The following is a 13611-nucleotide window of genomic DNA, read 5'->3' on the forward strand; positions in this document are numbered from 1 at the left end:
ACACAGCAAAATTAGGGGTAATCATTACATGAAAGACACCCTAATTTAATACAGAAGACAAAGTGTCTCAATCCCATATTTGCAAAATAATTTATGCTTATGCATATACAGTACATGCAAGACTACAAAAGCATGCAGAAGAGAGCTATGCACTTGGTAATAACATAAAGGAAACATCAACATTCATGAATTTATAAACTAAGGTATGCAATCAGGTTTTCAAAGGTATTTACACACCAAAAAGACGTCAGTAGGCACCTAATGAACTCTGCAAAACAACAAAATAAGTGCATGCAAAGTCTTGCTACCTAACTTCCACTTTTAAAGTTGTTTTGATATGAAATCAAAATCAAAGCAGTTTGTATTGAGACGAATTCTAGAAAACACCTTCCTTCCTGACGGTAAATATCAAAATCCCTTTGAATATGCGCTGTGCACGATGCCATTACAACATTTCATAGAATAGCTTAAAATAGCCAAAATCCAAACCCCAACAAAAACTACCCCAAAATTCAACATTTTCCACATTCGTACAATTTATTACAAAACTTCCATGAAAATTAGTGTTGTGGTATATAAAAAGTTCAGTATATGCCATCACTCAGCTGACAGAAAAATGCCTGTGACAGAAATTCTTGCAATCAATACTTGAGACCTGAAGACAAATCTTCAGAAGCATCCATAGAAGTTGTTGGCATGTGTAGTGTTTATGATACGTTAAGGCACGATGATTTAGAAAAGTCAGCTTTCTTGCATCACTGGTGAATCGGTGTTTTGTACATTGTCTCATACATCACACAAATATAAATCACCAGAGTTGAATCTTCAAAACCAACCAAAGCACAGAGAAAGTTACGAAAAACTGATACGATACACAACGACTTAAAATGGCAAGTGAGAGTTATGATACTGTGCAAACACACATGTTTACTGTAAACAGGCCACAATGTCTTTTACTATTAATTACGAAACTGTTCAGAATAACGTAGCAGATACATGATTAACTCCTTAAACCCACCACAATTACTAGTCCAAACAGTGCACTCTATCAGTTTCGGTATAAAAGGTATAGGAAGGATAATAAAACCACATTTGTAAGTATGAAGACAGTGTTACCAAAAGAATCAAAAAAGATACATTATAACTTGATTAACATTGAAGATATAAAACAAGCCGTTTTACAACACGATCTTCAGACTTTGTTTTAACGCAGGTCTTGATCTGCGGCATCCAGCTTTTGCATTTGAACGTTACCATTCGGTCAAAGAAAACAGAGCACCCATCCGCTTAGAGAACCGTATACTGCTGCGAACAAAAGTGGAAAACAAAGAGCATTAGAAAGGACAAACTCTCAGCACTGTCAGAGCGTTTGGGGCAGCCTGAGCCCCTCTGAGCAAAGCGGCATCATCCAGAAACGGCATTTCAGGGACCTCCGCTAGATCAGCTGAGTCAGAGGCAGTTTGGCCCCAAATATTTATCACAAATGTCTAATACAAGCACATAAATTAGAACCTATTTTTAGCTACGCAATTTCTTAAACACCCACAGCCCCCTCCATCTGCGAGAATACAAGAACTGTGTTACAGCTCATCTCAACACTAACACATGCAAGAAACCAACCTCAGTCAGCCTGTTACACGCAGTGTCACTGCTGGTGAGGAAACCGAAAACCGCTTATCTACACCAGGCTAAAAGCAAGCAGCGAGTCTGATGTCATGCACAAACACACTTATGACACTGCTTAGGTAAAACAGGAAAGCAAACAGATTTTTCCAAGCATTCTTACAGCAGCATTCAATATGGCTAAAAGAAGGGACACCAGTCTGTAACTCCAAAATAAGTACCAGTTTTGGATGTGTCTAGTTATTTGCCATTCGAACAGGCTGCTACACAGAAAGCAGAGTTCCAGCTTTCCCTGAAAAATGGACCCTGCTTAAGAAGCTGTGTCAGATTTGGAACTTGGGAGATGCCTTGAATTCTCCAGTCCCAAAACTACTCGTTCCCAACAGGAAAAAATAGCTTGATCTAAACATTCATCTGGATGGAAAAGATAAATATCCTAGAAAACACTGCTGTGTCAACTCACTTGTCAATGACAGTGAAACAGACTACAGCTGCTGATTACAGGGGGCATAAGGAGCAAGGAAAGCTGACAACAGGGTCCCTTGCTCTGTGCCATTCTCACAGCTGCTCAATACACAATTATTTAACATTTTAAAGAGGCCGTCACTTCCCAGAACAACCAGAACAAGCAAGCCAGCATTAAGGCTTTAAAGTCAGAGTCCATACATTGCTAACCAAATTGTGCTATACTGCTATGTCTGAGTACAAAAAAACCCTAAATTTCTGCCATTGCCTGCCTAACTGTGAGAAGATACCTCAAGAGAAAAGCATATCCTATGTTTTGGACTCACAAAAAGACTGGAATTTCCAATAAACACGAAGGTTTGTGTCTATAAGCACAGCTGTGCGCTGATGTTACCAACATTAGCAACACAATATCCACATTTTATATGCTCATAGAACACACTTGGGCAAATACATCTGTGCATTTCAGTGTGGATTCATTCACTGCTCTTTCTTCCTAATCTCCTTATGAGACAATATGTTCTATCAGGTTGATACCATTCTTTACAAATTTGATCTCCAGTTTTATTAGACTAACATTAGTCCCCTATACTCCTTTCACCAATACACAGCTTTAATAAGCACCTCAATATACAATGCAAATTCACACCATCATTTAAGACAGACAATACATTTCTCCAGCATGTCACTAAAACAAAACTTTCTCAGTAAGTGGCATAACCAGCACCACATGCGCCTGCACCCTGATGCACGTGGTCACACAGCTCAGAATCCTACATTTGTGAGGGTTTTGAAAGCCCATCAATGCCGGGTTTGCTGAACAGAGCTGGAGACCGATGGTAGGTGGTCTTCTACTCCAGTTTCTAGCCAGAGAAACAGCCCCTGGCTGTGCCAGGCAGTTGTTCCAAATACTACAAATTTGCCCAAGCTTCATATTCTCTAGACTCTCAATTTCAGCTGCCAAAAACTACAACACAATCTTCCCCAAGTGACATTTCTCATCAGATCAATTCAGCATTCAGCAGCATCGTTTTAGAAGGCTGGTTGCTATGACAATCCTTTGTGTTGTTCTGTTAAATGATGTCAATTCATTGGTATAAAGAACTAGTTGTTTGTTGCCTTTAATACTGTTCTTATAAAGAATCAGAACAGTGTTAGTGAGCTCAGGAGGCTTTAAAATACTTGTGGAGATCATGAGCTATACTAAAAGAATTTTCAACATCCTACAGATATTTTAAGTGCAAGATGCTCTTTTTTTTTTTTTCTTTTCTGAACACATTTCCCCAACCATAACTATATTTCCAGCTGGCTATATCTGTTTTCCATAGCCTGGCTTCTGTTATTGGTTTGTCCCAGTACGATCTTGAAGCAGAGTGGAAGACAGACAATCCAGATTTGTAAGAATAACAAGAGGAAAACAGATTGCAAAGAGATACATTTTCAGAAACAGAGAAGGAAGGGGAAGAAACACCCATCAATAACCATTTCACTTAAGCAATTATTACAAAAAGCTGGAATTATTTTTTCATCTGAGGTGGATGAGTTCAGAAACTAGTAAGTATGCTGTTGGAATTACTGCAGGCATATTTCGAAAGCATTTTGTATTGGAGTATCCAAACAAACCTAAATCTGTTATTGCTTTTGGTAACTTATTCCAGCCCTCCATGTCCTTCCTCTCTAATCCTTCATTTGAACTGTCAAATATAAGCAGCAATAAGCTCCTACACCTCGCAGCAGTGTCTTGCATTTTAGAAGCAAAAAATCTGAAAAAAAAAAAATCAAGCCTGTCTTGAAGTCTTTACCATGCTTCACATGGACTTGTAAGGTTAGCAAGGGGAAAAAAATTGTTCATGCTTATTCCAAGAGTATTCTGGTGTCTGGCTGTGCTCTCATTGCCTGCTAGAAGCATCTCCACACACACTGTTTGTACACAGAAGCTATGAAATGTTTAGAGGAAACAGATGACAGCGCAGGTTAACACACCTTGTTAGGGCTACAGTAAGTCTGTACTCACAAGGCTTTCGTCAAAACCAGCGGTTGGCACACTGCTCCGTGCTGTTTCCAAAATCATCTTCCTTTCCTACCTCTAACCTCGTCTCCACCAGTGCCCTTTTTTACTTCCCTTCAGGTTTCTACTTCTCTACAGCCAAGAAGTCGGCTCATCCTCTTTGGAAACTTTGAACATATTTTCTGTGTATAATCTTTGCCTTTGTCATTCCCCTTACACTTCTCTTACTCTAGCCTTGAAAGTAAAGGAAACCGCTTGAAGTAAATTCTCCCTTTGCTCTTTCCATAAAGCCTCTAAAGATGCCCCTATTCAAAAATGATCAGGCAAACCAGACCTTCCAGTCATCCCATCTGTGTAGCACTTTATGGTAATACAGATTCATTAGTCTTTTTGGCAAGGATTTGAGTTTAGCACTTCTTAATCATTATGCAATGCCAGACTCTTTCCAGAAAATCCCAAAGCTTTCAGCAATCTTCTCCCCACCGTGAAATACATCTGAAAACAGAAGTGAGTATTTCACATATCTGGATATTAGCACATTTCATCATCCTGCTGTTTAGTCTCCAGGTCTTATCTATGAAGGTATTTACACCATACTTCTCTTTTCCCAAAATATCTGAAAACATCCTTTTATCTGTGCTTTATGAAAGGGAAATTATTTTTAAGGGACTTTTGAAGAAAATCAATAAGTGCGTATTTAAAATAAAAAGTGAAATGTTAATTTCTACATAAATTATCTATAAAGTTACATATTTTTAATCAGCAGAAAGATAAGTAAAGGTGCAAAAGAGCAGTTGGAGGAGAGACTGTGCTTTCAGTAGCAGAGCTGATCCTTTAAGTTCTTGTAAAACTAGAGCCTGAGAGATGCTCAAGATAAGCTGTGATAAAACAAAAAGATTGATATCAAGTATATTTAAATTTGTTAGCAGTTTGGTTCTGTTAATTACTGTGTTAATTAGAAGTTTCCTGGTTTCTCTGGAAATAGTGAGTTCAATAAAATACAGCAAATAAATCTGATGGGAATGCTGGAAGCTGAAATCATCATTCCTCCTAAACTGCAAAGTCAGTTAATGTGCACGAGAAAAACTCCTGTAAGGCCAAGTTCTAGGTGAGGAGTCACTTCAACACGCTGACAGGTTCATACAGCAACACTCTGGTTCAGCAGGACCGCAGTCACAGATCTGACTGTGCATATTAGCCAACAAATTATGCTAATAGTTTATCTATCAATATCTCAAGGTTAAAAAAGGTTCAAAAGTCTTTCCTGAAAGCAATCTGTTGAACAATATGATTTCCACAGCAGCTGTAGAAATATAGTTTAGCAGATTCCAAAAAGCAGCAGGACCTCCGCATATGAAGATCTCATTCAAACCCTTCTCGAATTTGTTCACATTCAATATTTCAGACCAATTAATTTTCTTAAGATTTAGTTGAAACTAAATCACAACAAGATAATGCGGACACTTAGTTAAATCTGCAAAGCTCTCCTGCTTAGCACATTTAGTGGTCCAAGATGTATTCCACATTAGCAATGTAAAGTATCTATAAAATAACATTTCACCTGGATGCACATGAGCACGCTCAGAACTCTGTTTACTTATGTATCCACGGCTGCAAATTCAGCCTGGGACAAACCGTGCTCCAATTCATTTTTATAAATACCATGTCCAGTATTGCCAGCAGCTGTGAAACACAGGGAACCTGGTGCCATTACTGGCTCACCATTAGTGGGAATCCTGCATCCCATTAGCCTTCACATACTGATTTCACAGCAAATCCAGTATGTAGGAACTGAAGAAAGAGCTCTGAATATATCTGTATCATTCGCCATCCCGTGCTCTGCAACCAACAGCTACAGACAAGCCTATTAGATTGGGGGGGGTGTCATTTCTTACAGAGTATCAGGTTAAAGGATGCCATGTGATCAAACGTGATTTGTAAGCCACAGAAAGAATTGAGCTCCTTTGCAAAAAAAAAAAAAAAACAAAACACACCAACAAACCCACACACCACACACACAAAACAAAACCAAAACACACACAAAAAACCCAAACAAAAACCAGTAATAATAATTTACATTATAAGGTTTCCTGCATCAAACAGGCATTTTCAAAAGTGGTCAGAATCTGGCCACAGGATAACAAAGCCACCATGCAAACCTGGGACCTTCAGTTCAGAGAAAAATATTTAACAGGCTTCTTAATTACCAGCTCCTGTCTGAGAAAGTGAGAGCTTTATGTCAGACACCACTATTTGCATATGCTGCATGGTCAGCCACAAAATTACCCTCAGTGTTTACATTTCCAGCTCTGGGACAATACATCTTAGTATGGAAGCTGGAAGACACGATGTGAAGGCTCCTCTATCTGCAAGACTTGGAACTGTGACTGTAAGAAACCTGAGTTTGAATTACTTTTTTCCCCTTAACTACTTAACTCAAAGAGCACAGTGCACATAGCAGCAAAACCATCAACTTCTGTTTAAATAAGAATCCAGTGAATAAGTTTATTTCTTAGGAGACTTTTTTCTTCTCTTATTTTGTTTTATATAAACAGGAAGAGTGAAGGTTCAAATAAAGGCAACAAAAAAATCTCCTTATTTTAGGCTTGGAATGTTGGCAACTGCCACAAGGTCATAAGGGATAATATAATCCATTTTATTCAAGCTTTACATTCCAGAAGACCAGCAATCACAACTGGAGAATTAAACTGAAGTATTAAGCAACAAGATTCCTCATATCCTTCTGTGTCTTTATTTTTGCATTTAAAAAGAAAAAAAATTTACCAGAAGAGCTGCATTCTGAAGAACGCATGAATATTTGCTACAATCATTTTTTCTTCACTCACTCTGATCCCACCTAATATATTATATATAACATCAAGGGAGTCTGTATTCAGTACATGTAACCAGTTTGTCTAAAATTTCATTTGGCTCTTTGAAAAAAATGGTAAAAATTCAGCAGCCTATATGCCCCCAAACACCCTAACTTTTGTTTATATATAGCCAAATAAATTTTCTGAGCAGCTTGTGCTAACAGAAACAAAGACAGATGATCCAAAAATAAGGCACTGAAGAGAAGCATTTACAGGTCTTAAAAACAGCTACGAAGGTAACATTTTCATAGATATATTTTCTAGTCTACCCAGAACATCACTCATTTTTTTCTATAAGTACTTTAGAAGAAAGTCCAAAGTGCGAAATTAGCAATGATAATTGTGAAAATCTTATGTAAGAGGAGTAAACAAGTCAGAAAAGCAATACCTGATGCATCCAGATGTCAAGCATCTTAATCATCACCAGGCTTCATCCTCATTTGGGCTTGCATCTGTGCAATCATCTCCTGCATGCGGCGCAGCTGTAAGAGAAAAACACCCACATGTTTAAAACAATTTCATGAGGAGTCCAAAATCCAGGAATCTGTACATCTTTTTCTTCCACGGTAGAATGCAGATCCTATTTGCCTCTTTGTAAGTTGGAAATGGCAGATTAATTTGCATAATTGAATACTTTGTTTTTTTCAATCTCAGATTCTTTAGCATATAACATCTAACTTTCACAAAATATTTTTAAGATACTTATAACAAAAATTAAGCAATAAAATCCAAATCTTTTGGAGCTAGCTATGTTTGCATATGTGTGAATCAGCATTTAATCTACAATAAAGACAATATGCTCTTTAGGTGTGTACACAGATCCACTGCTTGAGTGAGCTGAAGCAGTTTTGTTCTGATACAAGTGCTCAAAGCATAATATTCTGTATGAATACCCATCTTGTGGCTAACCAGGAAATTCCGCAAAGTTTTAACAACAGTAACAGCTGAACATGCAGACAGAATTTAAAAGCTACTTCAAAAGAAAAAACAGAAATATGTCTACAAAATTGGGAAAGCCAGACTAAACATATTAAGCACTAATATTTTTACATCTAAACAACAACTTTTCCTGGAAATAATTGTTTTCCTAAGGCATTTTCTTATGACACTTGTAAGTTAATTTCCATCTCATAAAAGGCCGGTTATATATAATTACTTTTTTTCTCCAAAAAATAACAATTTCAATAAATGTTCCTAAGAAAGAATAAGGGACACTGATACAGATTTTCAAAATGTATATGCAAATACCTCTGATTTGGTTTACAAATGACTAGGTAGTTCCTTCCAGATGCAGGTGGGGAAGCCCCACATACACAATTGCCAAGTGCCCTATCTTACTAACTGGAAAAGAAATAGGCTGCGATTTCCAGGCACACTGTATAAAATATGAGTCCATTTCACATAATAATCTGAGGCTTGTATAGCAAGTTTTCATTATTCTAAGAATACTTGTATAGTTTTTAATATATCCAGCTTTTTTCCCCTTTAGAACAGAGTAGTTACAGAATTGCTTTCATCTATTTTCAGGGACGGGGAGGGGAGAAAAACTCTTCAACTCAAAAAAGCACTATGTTTAAACAATTAAACTGTATTTTCATCCAGTCAACCACATTAGCTATTGTGATACTAGTTACTTCATGACATTCAACACAAAAGGATCTGCAATAAATGCTTGACTACATGTATGTAGTGTTGAGGTGTTACAGTTTAAAGAAAAACAAACAAAAAAACCAACACAACCAAACTCCAAACGAAACACCGAAAATTAACCAAAGCCAGAAAGAAACATCACAAAACATGGCAAAACTAACTGCAGATGCCTTTATCGCTTTTTCTTGCCTGGTCTCAGAGACACATTTGGGAAAGAAGAAGAAACTGAAGAGTAAAGAGTATTTAAAAAAAAAAAAAAAAAAAGAAAAAAGAGATTGCAGCATAACCAGCGGTTACAGAGGTTGCCTAAAACCAGCAGGTTTATAAGCTTCTCCTCCTGCTGCAGCAGCACAGGTTCAACAGAGGCAAACTTGGCTTCCTGTGACTGCAGCACAGATACACTGACAAAAGGAGATTCTCACAGGAACAGCATGAGATACAGCTAAGCCTGTAGTGATCATGATATACCTATCTACATCTTTCTGCTAAACACTTGCAGCAAAAAGCCTCTTACCAAAAAGATGGCATAATGCTGCAGGAAGTAGGAAAAAAAGCAGAAAGTCTCAGAAATGAGAGTTGCATTGATTCCATGGCCCAAGAAAAGAGAAAAGTTTCAAAGATCAACTTGTAAAACTGGAAGACACCTGGTCTTTTCAACTGCCTCTCTGCAGATTTACCATCAGAATAAAACCAGCTTTTTGAAAGCTCGCCTACTTGAGCCTTCCCAAGAGCACTCCAAGCTGAGCCATGAAACGCTCCCAAAATAGAAGCCATTCAGTAATCACAGGGGAAGATACTGCCGCACATGTATTACAGTGATTGCTCAAACACACAATTCTGCTAATAGCTAACATATTTTTAGACTTAAATACAGCACAGTCTCACGTTTTCTTAACCTTAATTGATAAAAATATGCCCACACCATGAAAGAAAACAGATGCTTTGTGACTCAAATGTAAAGGTAGGACAAAAGAACTAGGAGACCTCCTCTGCTCTAGCGTTCAGATTGTTAAGAAGATTTTCCTTTTTCATGTGGTTGTTTTGGGGTCTACTGGTGATGTGTTAGTCTCATCCATTAGCTAAAAAATGGCAAGTTTCTGAAGCGATTGTAGCATAATTCAGTAGAAAAACTTTGAGGCACGAAGTCTGTTAGCAAAACTACTCACATTGTTGTATCCTATGGCCACTAGTAGGTAAGCCCTGTGAATTCCCAGACAACAAGAGAGTAAACTTAACCCAGGTATAAACTCCACCTAGTTTAGTTATGTCAGGACTAAAATTTAGTTCAACCTATTATGTAACTACTGGGTAGTGACTACACATAACTACCATAGCAATACACAAAGGAAACAAACATTTAAAATGAGAGTCAAGGTTACAGAGTTAAAAGTGAACCCTACAGCTTCTTAATAGCTCCCATGCCATTAATAGAAAGCACAGATTCACAGCTCTGCTTTACCTCCAGGATTTCATCTATACTACTATGTTTTGCCCAGAATACCAACCACTCCTCTCTGAGCAAGGTGAGTAGCTTTTCGGTGACAACCCTACAGATATCACAGGAAAAGAAATGTTAAAAACCAAACAATATCTGCTTCTCACTGACACGCTTCCCCTCCCCACACCAAGTATGATTATTTCAGCCCATGCCTTTACAGAAGAAGGTTCATAAGGGGAGAGGCTGCAAGAACAGGGCAAGATGGAAAACTGCACAGTGGATTTTCTAGTAAATCGAGATGTTCCCATGATAGTTGCTGTTGGTTAAAAATACTTCCAATACTAAAGAGTACAATTAATGTTGCTAACTGAAGAAAAATATTCCTGACGAATTTACTATAATCTATTGGAAAAGGGGCTACGATCAAGATAAATGTATTTCATAAGACACATTGACATTATAAATAATAGAAGTCACTATGGCCACAGCCATTGCACTACTCAGGCAGCAGACATTGTTCCTTCAAAGAACAACTCAAAAGGACAAAAAGAAAACAGTTACTCAAAAAAAAGTTGTTCTTCATTCCAGTCTTCAAGGGATTATCATTGTTAATTGCTTACTAAGGGTTTTCTTCTCGTGATGTTCTCCGAGGACTAAGACTGCATCACCTTATGGAGGAAGGCTGAAGCATTCTGTTCCCCTGAATTGGGCAATAACATCCCACAAACCAAATGAAACTTCAGAGCTGTTTTTATTTCCCTGAGGTCTGCAGGCCTGCATCAGCAGTCATGCTGTCTCTCCACAGCAGAGTTTTCACTTTATCTTTCCAGAAGGCACACAAATACCAGCAATACCAGGTGGTTCCCCACACGCATGAGGAATCACATCCTCACCTACCCCAAAGCTGCTGCTCTGCCCCAGCCCAGCAGCCCCCCCGCTGTCCCCTACAGACCCCCGTACCAAACTAGGGTTCTTCAGCTCAGCTGATAAAGGGTTAAAACACAGTCAAAAAGTGCAGAGACAGAGAAAAAACATTTCAACATCGTGACTAATTCTACTACATTCAGCCTGTTGCTGACCAGCTTCACTGAAGACAGTGGAGAGAAGGGATTTGCCCAAAGCCTTGGGGTAGCTCATGGAGGGGAAAGAATTAAAAAAAAAAAAAAGAAAAAACCAAAACAAAAAACCAAAACACCCACCACAACTAAAGGAAGTTTGTTCTTTGTCATTTCACATAATCATGGCCTTAACATTTTTCTGGAAGTATTGCCTCTCAAAACATTGAACTGCTTTTATTATGAGATATTTACAGAGTAGGAAGAGTATGGCACAATACTACAAGCTTTCTTAAGTTTATCCCCATTTACACCACAACATCTGAGCTGCAGCATATTTACAGTAGGGAACATGGTCACCTTGCTTCTTATTTTCACTTCCCAGCTCAGAAAAACAGGTCACCACTTGCAAATGAGCAAAAATCACAACCAGACTGAGCAATAAATCCAAAATGACAGATTAGCAATTCCAAACTGCTGAACTGAGGACCACATCCTTTGGCATAATAAAAGATCATTTAGCAAAAGTGATGCCTTTATAAAGATGATCCTGGCACTAGCCCAAACATTCATTCCTTCCAAGGTTATATAAACCTTACAAAACTGTAAATAGAATGTCAAGCACCATTACTGATGGGAATGCAAAACAGGAGAGGAAATAGGTATTTGTTTTCTCTGCAAAGGCCATGGAATGCAAGCCCATTTCCTCTGTGCCTCTCTCCTCCCCAGACTTTTCCCAGTCTGAACCTGAGGGATGATACGGAGATGAAGGGATTTCATACCGGCTTATCTACAGAAGATTCAGCAAAGCCTCTTGATCTCTTTGGGACAATAGAACGCAGAAGTTAAAAATCTAGTTGTTTTTTCAAGTTCTAACCTAATCTTCTGCAACTTCAGCAGCAGTTATTCCGAGATGATTACTCCCAGAGGAAACTTGCAGAGACTGTCCTCCAAGAAATTAAAGACTTCATCCCTTTAGCCATGTTATATAAAAAAAATACATTGCATACATATATATACACACATTCACACAGAGTGGTCAGAATAGACCAGTATTAATAATGTGCCTGCAATATCAACAGTTTCCAGAGGAAGCTGTTATAGGAGAATTTTTTCAGACATAAGCCTTAAGACAAATAGTTCTACAAGGATACTCAAGTTTCTCCTTAACTACTAGACACGTACAATTTATATAGTTCAAGTAACAGGAGAAACAGCTATGACTTAAATTCTCTAAGCCCAGAATCCTGCAAGCATTAAGAAAAAAAGAAGAAAAGCCACACACACCCCACAAAACCTTTTCAAAAAATACTCCTGACATTTTCAAAACATCCCATATCCCTGGCTGTCAGCTGCTGGTCTACTCTTGTTTTGCACACACATCAGTAAATGGGAGACAGCTAATTTGTGCACAGAACTCCTGCAGAAGTTCCACTCTCGTAAGTGCATGGCCATCAAGCGCACTTACATTGCTGATATGAAGTTATACAGTGATAAAGATGCAGTTCATTTAATCTCCAGTAATTCTTATTATTAACTACAAGTTATGGTGATAATCAACTGCTTCTGCATTTCCTTTTAGGAAAATTTTTTACTATTTAAGTCAACATACCAGGGTTAGCTATTTTTAAATGTGGATGCTATAAAGGAAAAAGGAAATGCACAGATTGAAGTAACTATATTTCAAAAATTTCCATGTATGGGAGTCTGAATCTTTTACCTCAGAAACACACAAAACCGCTTGTAGTTTTTTACTACTTCATCCAAATCACTGCATATATGCATTGATCTTTTAAATCATGTTTTCCTGCATTTATGGACTTAGATCCAAGCTGAATTGGATAAAAGAATGGTAAACAGAAAAAACACTGTCTTCCGATTGGCAGCAGGTCTTAAGTTTTCACAATATAGGCAGTTCTAAGCATTGACAGTATACTGCTTGAATTTAAATACTACACTAAAAATCTCTAAATCTTCAGAACTTTACCATAAAAATGTTAAGCTGAAAGGCCTAGTAATAATTTGAAACTTGAGTAAGAAATCAGAGATTGAAAACACCCAATCCATAAGTTGACTGGTACAATAGAAACACTATGAATTTTGCTGCAAGTCGACTAAAAAAAGCATACACATTAATTATATCATGGGATTCTTAAGATTCAACAACATTTTTCCACTCCATAGCCACAAGAAGAAATCTACTGGTAACATGGCTGTAGTAAGCCATGCACATCTATTAGACTATCAGTCTACCTCAACATACTATGTTTATAGCAGTATAGCTGAAAAACAAAAATTGATTTTAATACTTAAAAAATAGCAACTATCCTTATAGAAAACTAGCACAAACTGGAAGTGATAAATAGCCTGCCTACAACCAAGAATCCACGTGCTACCTACCATCTGCAATACGCAAGTGACTAAAACCGAAACACTTTGTATGGGCAACTTGTATGTTCAGATAAGGTCTGTCATTTTTCACAACTCCAGTCCTACACT

General features: G+C 37.8%; 1 protein-coding gene across 3 annotated transcripts in view; it reads right to left on the reverse strand.

Moving 5' to 3' along the window:
- Positions 1-518: 518 nt before the first annotated feature.
- The window catches only part of LOC135995320 (septin-2), a 36064-nt gene continuing 22971 nt past the window's right edge, over positions 519-13611 (reverse strand). For 2 of the 3 annotated variants that reach the window (XM_065646557.1, XM_065646554.1), the window contains exons 12-13: positions 7358-7451; positions 519-1305 (exon numbers count right to left, since the gene is read on the reverse strand). In XM_065646557.1, the coding sequence (XP_065502629.1) occupies positions 7383-7451 (69 nt within the window). In that variant the 3' untranslated portion in view covers positions 519-1305; positions 7358-7382. The remainder of the gene's footprint in view (positions 1306-7357; positions 7452-13611) is intronic. The other variant, XM_065646555.1, reaches the window with a different exon arrangement.

This window comes from Caloenas nicobarica, chromosome 16 (assembly GCF_036013445.1).
Source record: "Caloenas nicobarica isolate bCalNic1 chromosome 16, bCalNic1.hap1, whole genome shotgun sequence".
Taxonomy (NCBI): Eukaryota; Metazoa; Chordata; class Aves; order Columbiformes; family Columbidae; genus Caloenas; species Caloenas nicobarica.